Source organism: Melozone crissalis, unplaced genomic scaffold, assembly GCF_028551555.1.
Source record: "Melozone crissalis strain CALT ecotype California unplaced genomic scaffold, PUWL_Pcris_2 ptg000006l_1, whole genome shotgun sequence".
NCBI classification, from domain to species: domain Eukaryota; kingdom Metazoa; phylum Chordata; class Aves; order Passeriformes; family Passerellidae; genus Melozone; species Melozone crissalis.
This window is the reverse complement of record NW_026535784.1, coordinates 55,314,456-55,330,823: the sequence shown is the minus strand read 5'-3', so window position 1 is coordinate 55,330,823 and position 16,368 is coordinate 55,314,456. Positions and strand designations below refer to the sequence as shown.

The 16,368-nt window shown below is 47.6% G+C and overlaps 1 protein-coding gene across 1 annotated transcript; it reads right to left on the bottom strand.

Moving 5' to 3' along the window:
* Positions 1 to 7,916: 7,916 nt before the first annotated feature.
* Positions 7,917 to 15,582, bottom strand: AREG (amphiregulin). Its single transcript, XM_054295964.1, has 6 exons — positions 15,432 to 15,582; positions 15,035 to 15,211; positions 12,286 to 12,469; positions 11,676 to 11,834; positions 10,056 to 10,158; positions 7,917 to 9,123 (listed from the first exon to the last, which is right to left on the bottom strand). Exons 1-5 carry the CDS (start codon positions 15,472 to 15,474, stop codon positions 10,071 to 10,073), a joined length of 651 nt encoding a protein of 216 aa, XP_054151939.1. The 5' UTR covers positions 15,475 to 15,582; the 3' UTR covers positions 7,917 to 9,123; positions 10,056 to 10,070.
* Positions 15,583 to 16,368: the final 786 nt, after the last annotated feature.

Sequence of the window (16,368 nt, the reverse complement as noted above, 5' to 3'; positions counted from 1 at the left end):
CAGGAATATTTCATAAACAGGCCTGAGGGTTTGTCTGCTGCCTGTCCTACTTCCTTCAAAGCACAAGATATCAGCTGGGCTGGAATGTCAGCCCATATCCTGCTCCTGTGCTGCCTAGATGAGAGACGGAAACTTTGCTGCTGTTGCTGACTTCTCACTCATGATCCCTGGTTCCCAGCTTAAGCCACACTACAGCTGGCAGACAGATCCCCCAAATCACGACACTGACTCAAAATTAGGAGAGGAAATAAAGTTAAGTCTTGCTATTTTCTGAAGTCTTTATAATAATATTTAGGTCATACACTGAACTCCATCACCTCCATCCCTACTGGTCCTAGGGGCCATCAATGCCCTTGCTCCAAAGAGGTACATGAAACTTCAGGTTCCCAGGCCATGCCTCCATGTCCTTTGTGTAAATAAAGCCAGTGCTTTGTGTAAATAAGCATCTCAGGGACTGGCCCCTGAAGGGACCGCCTCACAATACCAGGCAACTATACACACTCAGACCTGACGTGCACAAGGACAAGTAAAAAAAAACAAAACTTCAAGCTCCCACAAAGCTTCACACCAAAACACTGTTCATATAAAAGACCAAAAGCTACAACCATTTCCTCACTGACGCACCATGGCTGATAGAAAGGTTCACAGTAAAGTCACGAGCACTGATAACCCCACACAAAGCAGTCGGTCCGAGACAGCCCTTCTGAAAGGCTGGAGTGCTTTCCATAAAATTATCTGCAGCATCAGCTGTTAATCACCACAGACCAATTGATCTAATCTTCTACTAAACAAGGGCCTGGCTCATCCTTGTTTTGATAGATACTAGTCTGTGATAGTCTACAGTTAAGGCAGTATGGCTTGACAGCCCTTTTGTGCTGTTTCACTTATCACTTCATGCTGTCCTCAGCTTGGGAGCCCAGGGAAAGGTTAACCTTCTCTGCTTTTGCCAGGTAACAGCTGCTCTACTTCCACAATGGTCAGATCATCCAGGTTTTGGCGAGGTAAGTAGATGTCCTTGCAGGAGCTCTTATGGGAGGAGCTTTGGAAAACCAGTTAGGCCAGGTGCTGCCAGCCCTGGGAGCATTCCTGCTCCCATGCTGATGCAATGGATCCAATCTCCTGGCGGACCAGCTGGCTGCTTTCCAAAGAGCTCCCTCCAGACTGGCTTGCACACCGAACCCAGGGGATGGCTGTGATGAAATGTGAGCAAGGGGACAAGAGGCTTTCCACCTTCATTAAAGGTGGGAACACTTGATGAAGATCATGTTGTTATTAATTGGCTCCTCCCAAGAAGGCTGCCTTGTTCTGCTGTGAGTTTACCATTCTGTGGAGCATCTCCCCAGCACCAGGAAGGCCATGCGTGTTGAATCATAGTGTTGAACCATAGTGCAATCGCTTGGGATGTCTGAGTGGGATTCGTTTGGAGACTCTTGTGCAACACTGGCGTGAGACAGAAAAGCACAGAGTTATTTCAGTGGCAACACTCACCCTACTCCCACTCAGGATTCAATGTATAACAGCTTTATGTCACATGCTCTGCACCAGAACAGGGACTGAAACACATCCTGAAGATCAAACAGCCTAACAGTGAACACTGTTTAAGTACACACAGAACCAGATAAAACCAGAAATGAGGTTTTAGCAGAGAGAAGGATGCAAACTCAAGCCATGTGCTCAAACAATATTCTCGAGGCACCAATAAGGTCTCAGTTACCTATGGATTCCTTCTGAATGAAAGATCCTTTTGGCACAAGCCAAGATCATCTCAACAAAAAGAATTATGAAATGCTTTAGTCATGTCTTAAAGTAGAATTTTTCAGACCCCAGCAAAAAGATGGGATCCTCTGAACATGCTGTTTTCCTTTAGTTCCCACTAAATCCATGACAAAACCCAGCTGATGTTCCTAGGACCCAGGTGAGATAGGGCTGACGATGACCAAGCACCCCACCATCACTGTTCAACCCCTGTACCCACTGCTCCTGTGACAGTTTTGCTAACAGACAGCATTGTTGAGTCTTGCACTGGTTGCTCATTAGCATTGCAGTAAGTGATTTCTTATGTAAATTGTGTCAGCCCAGAGAAAAACCAGTTCAATTCCAGTCTGCATTGCTGGGATGGACACAGAACAGATGAAAAGTGCTAATGTTCTCTTTTCCTTTTTCTTTTTTAATAGAAAACCAAGGATCAAGCATAAAATCAGTCATTGCCTGTCTTCCACTATAAGCAGAAATCCCCTCACACCTGCAGAAAGACCTTCCCAAATACAAAACTCCACCATCTATCTTTTTGCAGGTACTGTCACCAAGCCTGCACCTACAAAAGCAGTTTCTGTGCACCTAATTAGAGGCTTGAAAAACCAATGAGCATTTTTGTCTATGGACATCATGTCTTCTTTCAAATCTTAATTTTATCTTGTAAAGGCATGGCTACATAGCTAACAGCACCACATCTTTGCTATGTCAGGTCTCATAACCTTGTAAGACTGTCAATGTGATCGAGAAAAATGAGTGTGCAGGCAAGCTAAGGGGATAATTTTCTTCCTGTTGCTGCTAAGGCAACCTCCCCAAAAGTCTGTGAATGGTTTCTGGCTTGATCCCTGACACAGCACTGTATCAGCTTTCCCTCTAGTCTCTCCCCTGGTGCAGAAAGGGAAGAGAGGCTTCCTGCTGAGCCTGCCAAAGGCCCTGGAACTGCTATGCACTGGCACTTTGATGTGCACTTAGCACAGGGGTCATTCCTTAATACGCCTCAATAGGCCTTAGTGTTCCTTGCTATGCCTGTGGTAGGAGAGAAGGGGCTCAAATCCTGTCCTGATTCTGGCCCACTTTGCTCAACCCTGCTACCCTGTCCTTCCATCTCACTCCTCTTTCCAGCTGAAATCCCAACTGCTGCTGTCTTTACCAGGCCACATGCTATAGTACTTCCCTGGAACACCACAGGACCGACACACGTCACTACTGCGCGTGTCTTTGAAAAGCTTTCATCATAAATGAGAGGGACCGAGACCCGACAGAACGTTTGTTGCCCTAAGCTCTGGTTTGGTTTGGCTGCGCTCTGCTCCACCCAGGAGGTGTCTGCCTTTCATCCCCAACAGTAATCATCCCCAGGCATGAGGCAGGGAAGTGCCTTTTAACTGCAAGGAGCCAGATACGGTCTGAAAGCAATGCAGACAAGTATCAATGGGAGCCACACTAACACTGTACCTACCCAAATTACACTTACAAGTTTCGTCTGAAACTCTTCACCTGCATTTGCTGTGTGCACCTCCAATAACTTCTGAACACAAATGACACTACTTAGAAACATGAGGGCAAACAAGGCAAGAAAAGGGTGGTCTTATGTGTAAAACCTGGGACAGCTACCAGGTTCAGTCCCTATTCAACCACCAACAATTCACATTACCATCCCCAGCAGGGATGCAAGGAGAGGAAGGGAGACCTGACAAGACATTGGCCTGTCTGAGATTTTGCTGAGATGCTATGACCCCATTGTCATCATATTGCTAAGCTCCCATACCTTCTTGGTGATTTCTCACAGGCAGCTTCCCACAGCACTGACTCCTTCTTCTTCACAGCACAGCCAAACTCCAACTCTCTTCACAACCAGCTAACCCACTCTTCTGTAGCACTTGTCTTCTTATTGGACACAGCTGTGGCCTACTAAAGGCAGGCCAGTTCCTAATGTTTGGTGGTTAGTACAGCTGCAACTCCTCAGGTGTGAGACTACCTTCTGCACTATTTTCTTACATTCTATCCCCCCACATGACCCTGCACTGACAAGAGCTGTGGATGCTGTAACAGAAACATTTTAAAATATATTCCTCACTTTAAACTTCTAAAAGTAATTTCTGTTTCTGGGGTTTTTTTTAAACTTATTACCTGCAGTGCTGAAAATATTTCCTTTCCTAAGCAAAAAGAATGTAACTAATGGCACAACATCAGCAGCACTTTTTTATCCTCTGCAAGAACAGCAGGTTTCCAGCACCACCCACAAACCAATCCAGCCTCCGACTGCCGTCTGATGCCCAAATACAAATTCACTGCAGCAGTGTAAGGAAAAAGCACACCCAAAGAAGGAAACCATTTTCCAAGGTCTGGAACAAAGCATCAAAAGGCAGGAACTCAAATGCAGTTAGAAGTGATGACAGTCTGACTTTGGGTGCATGGTGCTGGAAAGAGGGTATCATATCTGGGTTAAGACATATTGGAAATGCTGGATTAGATCAGACTCCCAGGCTATTTAGCTTTGCTTTTTGTCCCAATACACAAAGAGAGCAGACTGCATTATTTCAGTCAAAAAATGCTGAGCTGACAACTGGTTTTCTGAACCATATGCAAAAAGATACATCTTAATGACACAAAAAACTATAAATGAAAACTGTTCTTTCTCAAAAAAGATGCACTGACAGCCCTTACTAGGAAAATGCACTTTGAAATAATTTCTCTACTTAGGACTTGGAACATGCTACCTCTGAGGTCCTCTTTGGCTGAAGAAGGCACAAATCCTGCTTGCTTGGCTGTGGGCCTCTAGAGAAAGCAAACAAAAGCTGTTTCCCTCTGACACTCTCAGATGTAGCTGCCTCAGCTGAGCGACTCCCGAGTCACAGACAAAGCCAGACCTGCAGGAAACGAGGATTACTGGCTCAGGAAAGGTGTAACCAGCAGAGGAACGATAGGTATGCACATCTTTACTCACAAAATGAGAAGGCAGCTAGGTTTGCTTACTAAGGACTGTCTGACCCTTCTGCCCACTCATCTGTCCCATGTGAACAGTCCAAGAGTGACAGCAAAAAGCAGCCCTTGCTCCTTGCACATTCTCGCTCTCATAATGCAGCAGTCACTAAGGACACACAGCCATGGCTCCCTATCCAAGAATGCCTCAAGAGCCAGGTGAGTGCAGCACTGTTCTCTGAAGCACAACACACTGTTAGCACATCAAAAATCCCCTCCAAAGACAGACAAGCACCTGTCCCAGCTCACAGATTTGCTTTCAGGTGTGCTTGCTCAGGGAGTTTACTGAGGCATCAGTAGTCCTATACTTGTAGCAATATACTTACTACAACAACACCCCAAGTCTTTTAAGGGCTCAAACCTTTACACCAGTTATTGGAAATGGCATCAAACAACTCAAATGTGGGTGAAGCAAACCACTGCACAGCTACCTGGGATTGCTGACAGTCCAAACACCTTTACAGATGGCCACGTACATCTGAATTTACCAAGGAAAACTTCTTAAGTTCAGACTAACACCTGCTACTGCTCTGAGGGAAAAGGGGCATATTGGGAGGTGGGCAGGAGGAGGGAAGCCAAGTCCAGAAGCAGACAGGAAGCTCCCTGGTCAGAGACAAGTGCAAATATTCAAAAGCTCCATTAAGTGCACAATAGATAACACCCTGATAAGCTATCGTTCTTTCTACAATAGTCACAGAGAACAAAACATTCAGGAGAGACAAAGCAATTGTGCAACAAGGCATGACCATCACATTATCCCTGGATACTGATCTGGATATCAAAAATACCTTGCCAAATCAGCCCTGTGTGCAGAAAATTGTGCAAGCACATCAGGCTCCTCCCTCAGGTCCTACCTGAAGCAGCTACAAGTGAGAAGGACACAGATGTGCTCCTCTCAAAGTAGCATTGTCAATGGAAGGCCAAGAAAAGCCTGGAGGCATAACTTTCATTAATAAGATGAGCGACCAGAAATCCAGGCATTCTCAGTGAAACCAAGGTAACTCCACGGTGAGTGGAGGAGGTCAAAAGCCAGATGATGTATGTCCTGAAGACTAGACCTGGCTGTGCAGGATCAACAGTAAAAATTATCTTTGCCCTTGCCTTGGAGCAAATCAGATATTCTTGTCACACAAGTACAGCATCCTTGGACAGCAAGAGACTTCCAGACACACAGCTCCACCCATTTATTGTGGGTTCTTTTAAGTACCCAACCCACTGGACACTGCAGGTCTGGATGGTGCTTGTGCATCACACTTCTATTCAGAAGCTTGTAGCAGGCTGTTATTAGCCAGGGCCATAGTAGAAAAAACACATAGTTGCTGGCCAGAACTTGTAATTGATTAAAGCATAATGAAGGGAATTTTTACTTTCTTACATACATCAGTTCTGGATTTATAATTACCCATGCCATCCATGGACAGTGAGATTTGCCCTCAGTTCCCCAAACACAGAAAGCAGTTCTGAGTGCTCAACAAGCCACCACAGCGAACATTGGCAGCTCCCTGCCCTGCATGAGACAGCACCATCTCTCAGGCACAGCAAAGCTCTGCTAGCAAGAGCTACAGCAGTGCTGGATGAGACTGACCAAGGGCAAAGCACAAACAAGAACTCTACAGTAGAGTTGCTGGCTGCACAACCTCCCAGAAAACCTGGCTGTAACCTAAATCCTTAGAGGATGAAGTCTTCTATGAAGTCTGACCTCTGCTGTTGCCTCTCCAGTTCCCAGCTCCTTGCTTTCAGAAAATACTCTCCAGCCCACTCAGTAATCAGGGTATTAAAAGTACACAACAGATGGAATCTACAACTTACACTGGTAGCTTCACTCCTGTCAGGCTTAGAAACTGGGCAGGAAAGAGGGAGAAGGAGCTGTTTCCCACACTAGTGCTAGTTTAGCTTAACAAGTAAAAAGATTCTTACTTTCCCCAAAATTGTGACCAGAGAGAGAAAAATTTCTGGAAAAAGAGTCTAATGGCTCTTAAAAGGGAGTTATAATCCATCCCCAGTCTCACTAGGCCATGGCTTGGTTACCACTGAGATCAAGCTTGTTTACTCCAAAGCAAAAAAATCTTGGCATGACTGACAGAAACAGCTTTTCTTGCCAGAGCTCTAATAGCAAATGTCTGTGGAAAAGCCACTTGGAGAAATGCTGTTTACTTTGGTAATGAAGCAAGTTCCCTGGAATGAAGTCTTGCAATCTTCCCAAGAGGTGTTGCAATACCTTACCTGTACCTCAGCTACATACCATACAGGCTGCTCTCAGAGCCTGAGAACTCCCTGGCGAGCTCAGAAGGCCAAGGCACCTCAGCAACTCCAGGCAGGACTGAGCTCTAGTCCTACACTGCATACACCACCTGCATCCTAATTAAAACTGATGGCTGGAGTTTTTCTTCAACTTGAAGCAGAGCTAAGTCCCAGCCATCAACACCTCTTGAAGATGCTTATGAAAAAAGGGCCGCAAAACTATCTTCTCCAGTCCCTTCTTTTTAACTGTATAAAGCCAAACTCTCCTCCTTGAAACTTTTTATTTAGGCAGCTCTGAACTTAGACCCCAGCTCACTGCTACAAGTGCTTAGAGGGAGCATTAATACATAGCTGGACTAATAAACACCAAGGAAGAGAAGAAATTCCAAGCGGACAGTGGAGGCCAAGGCTCCCTTTCTGCTTAGGGAGTAACTGGCCTGAGGCTATGCTGCTTTTCCTCATTTATTTAAGACCAGGTTTCAAGCTGCTGTCCAAATCCTCTCTGCACAGAGATGAAAGGCTCTTGCCATTCAATATTCCAGCTCTTGGCTCAAGTGCAAAGGGCTACATCTGCTCAAACCTCAGTTTGAAGTTTGGCTGCCAAGGAGACAGCTGACTTAGCCTCACAATAATTCAGGAACTAGAAGATCCCTTGTAGCTGAATGAAATGGATTTCTTACCCAAACAGGTACTTGCATTTGTACATTTTGTTTACAAACAGTTTGCACTCTTGTAAAGGCACCAAGCCCATGCCTGACACATGGTTGCAGTTCCTCACAGCAGTACTTTGTGCTCCCAAGTGTTGAAATTCTTGCTTTGAGGAGAAACCAAGCTCTAATTTCAAGTGTTTACATGTATTCCTGAGAGCAAGAAAAAAAATCTTACCATGATTAGGTTATGTAAAAAGTTTAATTATAAAATAAATAAGTTTGTTATGGAAACATTAAATATTAAATACAGTAATAAATATTTACACATTTACAGATACAACTTGACAATTAATGCTGTTTCTCTGCTACCAGAAGATTTCTGCTCTGTTTATACAGAACACAATCACTCTTGCAAGAAGAAACTGAACTCAAATAATATTCTGTGCTCAAAACTGCATGGACTGTTAAGAAACCAAGGACACCTGGGTCAGAAAAGACTGAGGTAAGATGAGTTCTTCACACCTGAACGTAGAGCACAAGAGACCACTGCTTGCAAAGCATCAGTGCCTGAATTAAATTATTCAAAGGAAAGGGTTCTTAGTAGTCAAGTTAAACTGATGAGATCTGATGTGTTTTATATTTAAGCACTGCTTAAAGCAGCAACAAGTATCTGTTTAACAGAAGTAGCTTTGTGTTCAGAAGAGATGGATCCAGCCTTATCAGTTGGTTGGAGCACGATCTTTTCCTTTAGATGCAAACCTTCAGGTCTTGCATCCACTGTCTCGGCATCCTAGGAGACAAATCTGAACTCGGGCTAGCACACACGCAAATGGAGAGCTCCACTCACACCACGAGTCCCACACAGCTCGGAGGGATTACTTCCACACACACAGCAACAGAGCCCAGGTGTGGCTGACAAAGATCTGTCACCAACGCCCTGCAAGTCACAACTACAGATGAAGCTCTTGGAAGCCAATATGGACAGGGAGCACAGTGACAACAGAATTAGGTTTTTCATCCACTGAGGTCTAGGGAGAGAAGCCATCCCAACCTCTTCCCCTTTCTCACTTTTGTAGAGGGAAGGAAGGGAATCTTCTCCCTTCCATCCAGTCCTGAAAACAGCAACAGGTTCTCCCCCTTAGAGTTAGGGCTGCCAAAGGAGAATTGCTAAGAGAACAAAGTCCATCCACACAACAGCCAAGACTGGAGCTCTAGCGTAGAGAGAGGAGGCTTAGTAGCAGTAGTCTCCAGCAGGTCTTGACAGCAGGTACTGTCCCCCAACAAGCCAGCTCCTTCCACATCGTTGTGCCAAGATGCAGTAATAACTGGTGTCCTCAGCAAGTGATTCAGCAGCAAGTGGCCTGTTGACATCTCCTTGCAGCAGCCTCTCTCTGGATGAATCAGGGCTTAGTGGCAACAGCTCCAGCCCACAGTGTCCAGGTGGATGTGACAGGTAGCCAGAGGTACCCCGCAGCCTGGCCATGGCCACTTCAGAATTGCTCTGTAACAGGCAGACCAGGCACATTAATCAGCACCCGAGACACAAGCACCCTGTGCTAGCACCACAGCAAACCACCGAGCAAAGCAGGTAGCTGAAGGATGTGCCCACACCTGAGAGCACTGCCAGATACTCTTCAGCTTCAAGCAAGCTTTGAGCAAAACCCTCCAACTGTCACTGGACAAAGCTAGAAAATATCTATAGCTGACATGTGGCAAAGCAAAACTTGCCAGGTCAGCTGGAATTTTGCAGGGCTATCTTGTGTGGCTTCCTCCTCAGCTCGTAGTGTAACTCCTTTCCAGTAATGGTCCTTGAGTCTGCTGTTACTTATGCCTGGCCTCAGAAAAGACCAACTTGCCTGCCCAGTAAAATCCACTAGATCACTCCCAGAAGCAATCCACACATGCCAAGGAGCTTTGGGCCTCAGTTGCTGCGACAGTATGCAACTTGACTGAGAGGCTATCTGTGGTGCTCACAGAACTCGCAGCTTCCTTTTGGTCCACAGCTTCTGAGCACCAGAAACTTCCTGAAATCCTCCTTGCAGGAAACATATGAATATGCTCAGTACTTTTCTTCTAAGAGGTGATGATGCTCTAGCACCATCTTCCATGACTGAAGTCTACCACTGTTTCCTGCACTACATCTGCCTCTGTCCAGATACTCAGGACTTCCTCTTCATAGCTCCACTTATCTCAGTACAGCTTCCCATCCTCACTTGGTCTTTAACACGGCCAGAAATTTAACAGAGCTGTTGAACAACTTGCACAATTCAAGGTGGTTTTGAGAAACCAGAAAACCAAGCCAGCTGCTCACATGAAACTTATGTGTTTCAAGACACTTGGAGCACAAAAAGCAAACACTAGCTTTGCAAAACAAGCATGCAATTCCCATACAGCCCGGAAGGACTGAGAGGTGTTTGAGGTCAGCATTCATACCTGCTTTCTCCCCATTTACACACCAACATTGCCATTTCTGTTTTCTTGTCGCAGTTTTTTCCTTTCTTCTTTCTCTTCATACTGAGGACACTTTTTCCTGACCCTGTGGAATTATGGCATGTTAGAGATAATTTTGAACCCCGATGCATGTCCGGTTGTCACCAGCTTCCCCATCCTCACATGTTGGACTCATGTTCTGTGAATCCTCAAGCAACTCCTTGGCACCAGGGAGTTTCAAGCAAGAAGTTTTTAAGCATTCAGCATCAAGCAGTATCTGCTGGTAAAATCAAGGAATCTCTGAACTAGATGTCAACACTTGTACCTCACAGAAACTGAGCTTCTTGACTTAAACCAGATTAGGGAGCAAGATGAAGAGAGGTTATTGCTGGGACTGAGCAAAGCAACAGGAGACAGATCTGGGTGACAGATTTCCTAGTGGCTTGAGCTTATATCTGCAGAGACCACACTGCCTTCCTCGACTCCACAGCAGAGCCCTGCAGGCTTCAAATCTAGTCCCTGTCCCTTGAATACATAAAAAGGAAGCCCCTTACTGATTTGTCCCAATTTCTCCAGTGTTTTTTAGTGACTATTCCCAGCAGCTTCTCTGGATGAGGGTGCAGATTAGTGTGCATCCACCTTGTGAGAGTTCAGAACATGAAGCAAATGCACTTCATCAACTACCAATAATCATTTGCTCTTAGAGCACTACAGAACTGGTTACCTCCCCTAGCAGCAAGGAATGGGGCAGTGTTCAGAGAACAAGTGTTCATCCCAGCATTCCTCCAGTTCAGAGTTAAATATGAAGCAACACTGAAATGACAAAGCGTACCTTGTTTCCTGAATTGCAGAAAAAGGTACAGCACGTACCCAACTCAGATGATGTCCTTCATCTAGATCTAAAATTAGACTGAACCTTGGAGTTACTATAATATCCCAGGCCCTACAGTGCTGGAGCTGCAGTGACAGAACTGCAGGACTGTTTCAGTATTTCTGTTTGTTATATGGTGTGAAACAGGTACCAAGAAAAGCTCTTTGAATTAATTCTCACAGGACTCCAGATTCTGACAACCCACCACACTGAACTGCAGGGGCTGGTTCAGCTGAAGTAGTGCTTCCTTCCTATTAACAGCAAGCAGAATTTGGGACCAGCAGCATTTGCCTCCCCACTTGCTTCCCCTCCAAGTGCAGGCATTTAAGCCCAGCAACATCCATTAACAAATGGACTCTCAGAGCACCATCTCATACCCTCCACCCGTGCATGCAGCTGTTGGCTAACAGCCATGCACGAGGCTATCACATTGCTGCTTGCAGGTTTCTCCACCAGGATTAGGGAACGCAGTCCTGTGTCAGCATTAATGCTCCTCCTGGGCTTCCTGCTGTTGCTCTGCAGCACGCTAACTACCCTGGCTGTAGCAAGAGCAGGAAGGCTCTTGGTTTACAATGTTAGGGTCACAGACCTTGCTTCTACCCTCCAGACATATCCAAGCTGGGATAAGAACCCATCCTTTCCAGCTGCTTTTCACAGAGGTAACTCAGATGAGCCATGCACATTCAGGTGTTATTGGGCATAGGCCCTGCTCACACTTAAGGAAGACAGACACCAAAGAGGATAATACTTACTGCACTATCACAATGATAAGTACAGTAATGAAGCTGATGCTCGAGAGCAGCACAGCTACCACTACCAGCACAGTCTTTGAGTAGTCTGCCACATCATTCTTCCTTTGAGTCTTCATGAACTGTTCACCACAGCGCTCACCAAAAAAATCCTGATGACACCTGCAAGTAAATATTAACACAAGTTCTTATCAGCTCCTGTGCTGTCTGGAGCCAAGGACACCCACACATACTCAGACCTGACTTAGACATCTTCTGAGTTTCCCATGAATCTCAAGGTGCTCACTTCAGAGCAGGTTCGTGAAATGCAGTCACTGCTCTAGCACAAGGTTTGTCAGCATTTCAACAAGTCGAGATTAGTTTGGGTGTGATGTTCCAGAAAGCCACGCCTTTTCATTCTTTTGGTTTGAGTTTATGACCAACTGATGAGTTCAGTGGCTTGTTATGCATCTCAGATTCCATCATCACTTAATTTACATGGCAGAAGGATTCTCAGTCAAAATACTGCAGGAGATGGACGTATACCAAACTGATACCTGATTTTTCCTCTGAGCCCTCAGATGCCACTGGCTCATGGCACTGACACCTAACTCACAAGCTATAAGTAACTTACTTGCAGGTCACCATCTGGAGATGTTCTAGGTAAATGCATTCTCCATGGATGCAAAAGTTTTTGTATTCCATTTCACAGGGAGTCCCTTTCTTCTTGTTTTTCCCTCTGTTCTTCTTCCTTCTTGATTTACCAGCATTCTTCTCTCCCCCCCTCTTTGCTGGCTTGGGTTTAACCACAGGTTCCACTGAAAAAAGGACATGACGCCTTGGTGAACAAGTGCTAGAAAGCACAAATCTGAGAAAATTGAATTGAAGAATTTGATGAGAGCCAGAAGGACCACCACCACAGGAGAATCTGTGACCAGGAAGCACAGGATGCAAGTGAGAATGCTGCTGGGCATCTCACACCCAGCACAAAGGCAGCAAGCTCAGCAGCTCATTGAAGCACAACTCTGCTACACTTAAGTCCTGTGCCATGCAGACCAGAGCCAGAAGAAGCAGATGAGCCAAGAGCCACCAAAGATGAAGAGCAGCAGAGATGCGGGACTGCAGCATTTCATAGCATAAGACACTTGAGAGCAACAGCACAGTCTCAAGCAAAGGCCTGTAAAGAACAGGGAGTTCATGCTGAGCCCAGCCAGCTCTAGTGTTACATGGGCACAGGTACAAGGCTAATAGCTCCATTTCTCTAAACTCTCCATTTGCATCAGTGATGAAAGGCACTGGAACTCGCTAGATAGTCCTGGGCACTTGCCGAGGCAAAGCAGCTTGCAGTCCCGGTTGGCATACTTGTTTCTCCTAAACAACCTGCAGTGCTGTCTTCAGAAGGAGAGCGCTCCTTTCCAGTTCTCCTGCTTTGGGAGAGATGCTGAGCGCAGGGAAGGAGTGAAGGCCAGAGTCTGCAACACTCAGCCTATTTACTCTGCCGCTTACTGCTGCCCCTCATTATCTCAATTAACACAAACCTCTAGAAGAGTGTGGTTTAAAATCCTGGTGACTTAGTAGCCCTTGAATTGAGGCAAGGGCAAACAGGTTCCTTTCACTGAGGAGAGCAGACCAGCCACTGACTGAGGATCAGAAGCTCCAGAGCAGCCCCATGCAGCAATCCGAGTTCAACAGCACTAGTTTGAAATAACTTGGCACAGCAAGAGCCCGCCTCCTGCACTGCTAGCCCTAAAGCAGCGCAACACTGCTGCTCAGGAGTAACAGTTACCCCAGGGATTTAAATAGGCCCTAGGAAACAGCAAAGCTATTTACAACAGGTTCCAGTTTTGCTCTTGTGCTCTGAAGACCTGATGAAAATAATTTTTGGGTGATTAATATTTTACCCACAGTTCTATGCATACAGGCAACCACCACAATAGGGCACAACTGGATCTAACTACTTCCTGACCCTGTATTTCTGGTGCTGAGAGCCCATTCAAAGAAACAAGGTGTAGCTCACTGTTGTCTAGACAGCTGATCATTTTCACTTCTAGAGCAACAAGCCTGGCTTGAAGTTACTTAAAAGCAAAAATGCCTTCAGCAACTAGAAGTCTGATTAAAACCGTATGAGCTATATTAGTATGTAAACGAGGTACACAGCTCCTGCAGCAAAGTTTCCTGTGCCTGGCAGTGTGAGCTCACTGCTGACAGTCAGAGGCCCCCGTTCTGTCCCGTCTGACTTGATCTTTAGGTTCGCGCTTTCATAATTGAGGCCACTTCCCGCCCTCCCTCTCCCAGGCTCAGCTTGTCAGCTCGATCTCGGTGTCCCTGTCTGCAGGCTGCACGGCCAGGAAAGCCATCCGCAGCTGAATCATAACAGCTTCAAGGTTTAGCCACAGATAAACCTCACGCCAAGCAGAAGAGCTGGTCTACAAACCAACCACCTTAGGTAACAAGTCTGGTTTCTTTGCAGTTAAGACAGCACTTCAGTCATCAAGCCAGTAGTTTGACAGGCTAAACTGCTTGACAACACCGACAGGCGCGTTTCCCCCAGAGATCTTCACAGGGAACTTAAGCACAAGTCCACCAGTTCCCTCAAGTGACCACAATGAGCACGGTCCCACTTAATTTAATAGGTCCTTTAGTCACATTCAAGTCTCAGGGTGCTTCTGCAGGAAAATCAGTAGTCAGATCCACCCCGGAGGCAACAGGACCAGCCTACTCACACCTACTGAGGTTCAAATCACTTGCAGATACCTGGCTTGTACTGCAACTACACTCAGCCCAGAACCAACAAAATGCTCCCGTTCCCACAGTAAGGCAGACTGCTCAGATCTCCTCACAGCTCAGCAAGCAGGCAAATTACAATAAATACACACAATACCTATTGACAGTGAAGCACTGGCCTAAAGATGTTTAACAAACTTTCCTGTGGCCACTTAAAGGATTTAAGTGCCTGCTTTCCCAACAAAATTTCAGTTGACTCCAACCCGAACAGGCCACCATCAGAAATTACCCAGAAAAATTCTTGCAGCAAGACTGACAACTTGATGTAAAACAAACCTTTAGGGCCAAACAGCACCTAAATCTCCACTGATAGTTCTACACTAAGGAGGTGGTCACCATCTGACCCCTGCAGCCCTCCTGTGAGGTTTGTCAGGAAATAAAGCTATGCACAGTAAGCTAACGGCTGGCCTGCAGCTTCCACTCACCCTGGGCACATTCAAGCTAGGTTTCCACCCCGACAGCTATTTCTAAAGCAGCAGCTTCAAGCACAAGCACGTTTTTGCTCCATACTCCACGAGCTAAGCATAGCAGCGTTTACAAGAAAGAAAAGGCGTAAGCTGGGACTCCCAAGTTGCGAGATCCCAGAGCCACCGACTCACCTCGGATCAAGTCGTCCACGATGTACTGGTGAACGGGCGGCGCCTCCTCATACTCCTCCTCATCCTCCTCATAGTCAGGACCCGGCACGGGCTCGCCCTCACGGCTCCCGGCCTCCCGCTCCTCGTGCCGCTGCGGCTCCGTGGCGTTGAGCGAGGACCCGGCGGCCGCACGGTTCGCTTTTAAAGGAAGGCAAACGGCGCAGTGAGCAGGGGGGCAGAGGGGTCGCGACCGAGCGCGGAGTCCCTCACTCGCCTCAGGGTCCCTCACTCGCCTCAGCGCTTTCCCGCCCACGGCCGCGGCGCGAGTCCCCCGCCTCAGGCGCGAGACCCCTCTCAGGCACGAGCGCGGGCTCGGCCGAGTCCCGATCTCCCCCGTCCCGTCCCGTCCCTCACGCACCTGCCAGCACGGCCAGCGCGGCCATCAGCACCACGGCCCTCATCGTCCGTATCCGGGGCGGGAGGCGACAGAGACACAGAGAGAACGGGGCAAAAAGAGTCGCCGTAGCACAACAGGTGCCGACGGCACGCAGCTCTCCATGAGGAGCCGCCTGCCGCCGCCGTCCACTTTATGGGCGCCTGGAGCTGGGGGCGCGGACGTGGAGCAGCGTAAGAGGGCGGGGCCGAGCGGGGCGGGATCGTGGAATCCCAGAATCCCAGAATGACGGAGTCCCAGAGTGATAGAAGCATACAATCTCCCAATGCTTTTTCGTTGCAAGGGACATTGAGTACCACCTCGTTCCACCCCCTGCCATGGACAAGGGGATCTTCTAAAAGACCAGGTTGCTCCAAGCCCCGTCCAACCAGCCTGCCTGGAACACCTCTAGGGATCGGGCGCCCGCAGCCTCCCTGGGCAACCTGGATCCCGCGAGTCGGGAGCGCGCCGGGTTATTGCGGACACACCTGTCTCCTCCTTGCTCTCCCCGCATCTCCCACAGGAGTGTTTTCCAGCGATAAACCCGGTCATCACCCCCTCCCCCCTTCCCCCCCCCTCCCCCCCCCCCGCCCCCCCCCGCCTCGCTGGCTACGTCTCCCTGAGCGGGGATGAGTAAGGGCTGAGTAAGCGGTGGCACCCACCGGGCAGGGACAAATGTGCTCCTCGGGGGCACTGCGACTCACGGCTGCCTCGGAGAGCTCCCCGGAGGGCACCTCCTCATGGCCACCTCTCCGGGCTGTTGTAGCACCTGCTGAAGAATCCCAGAATTACCAAGGTTGGAAGATACCTGTAAGACCACCGAGTCCAACCTCAATGCAGCACTGCCACTGTAACCCCTAAACCCCTGAACCACATCGCCCAGCACCAGATCCAGATGCTTCTTGAACACCTCCAGGGATGG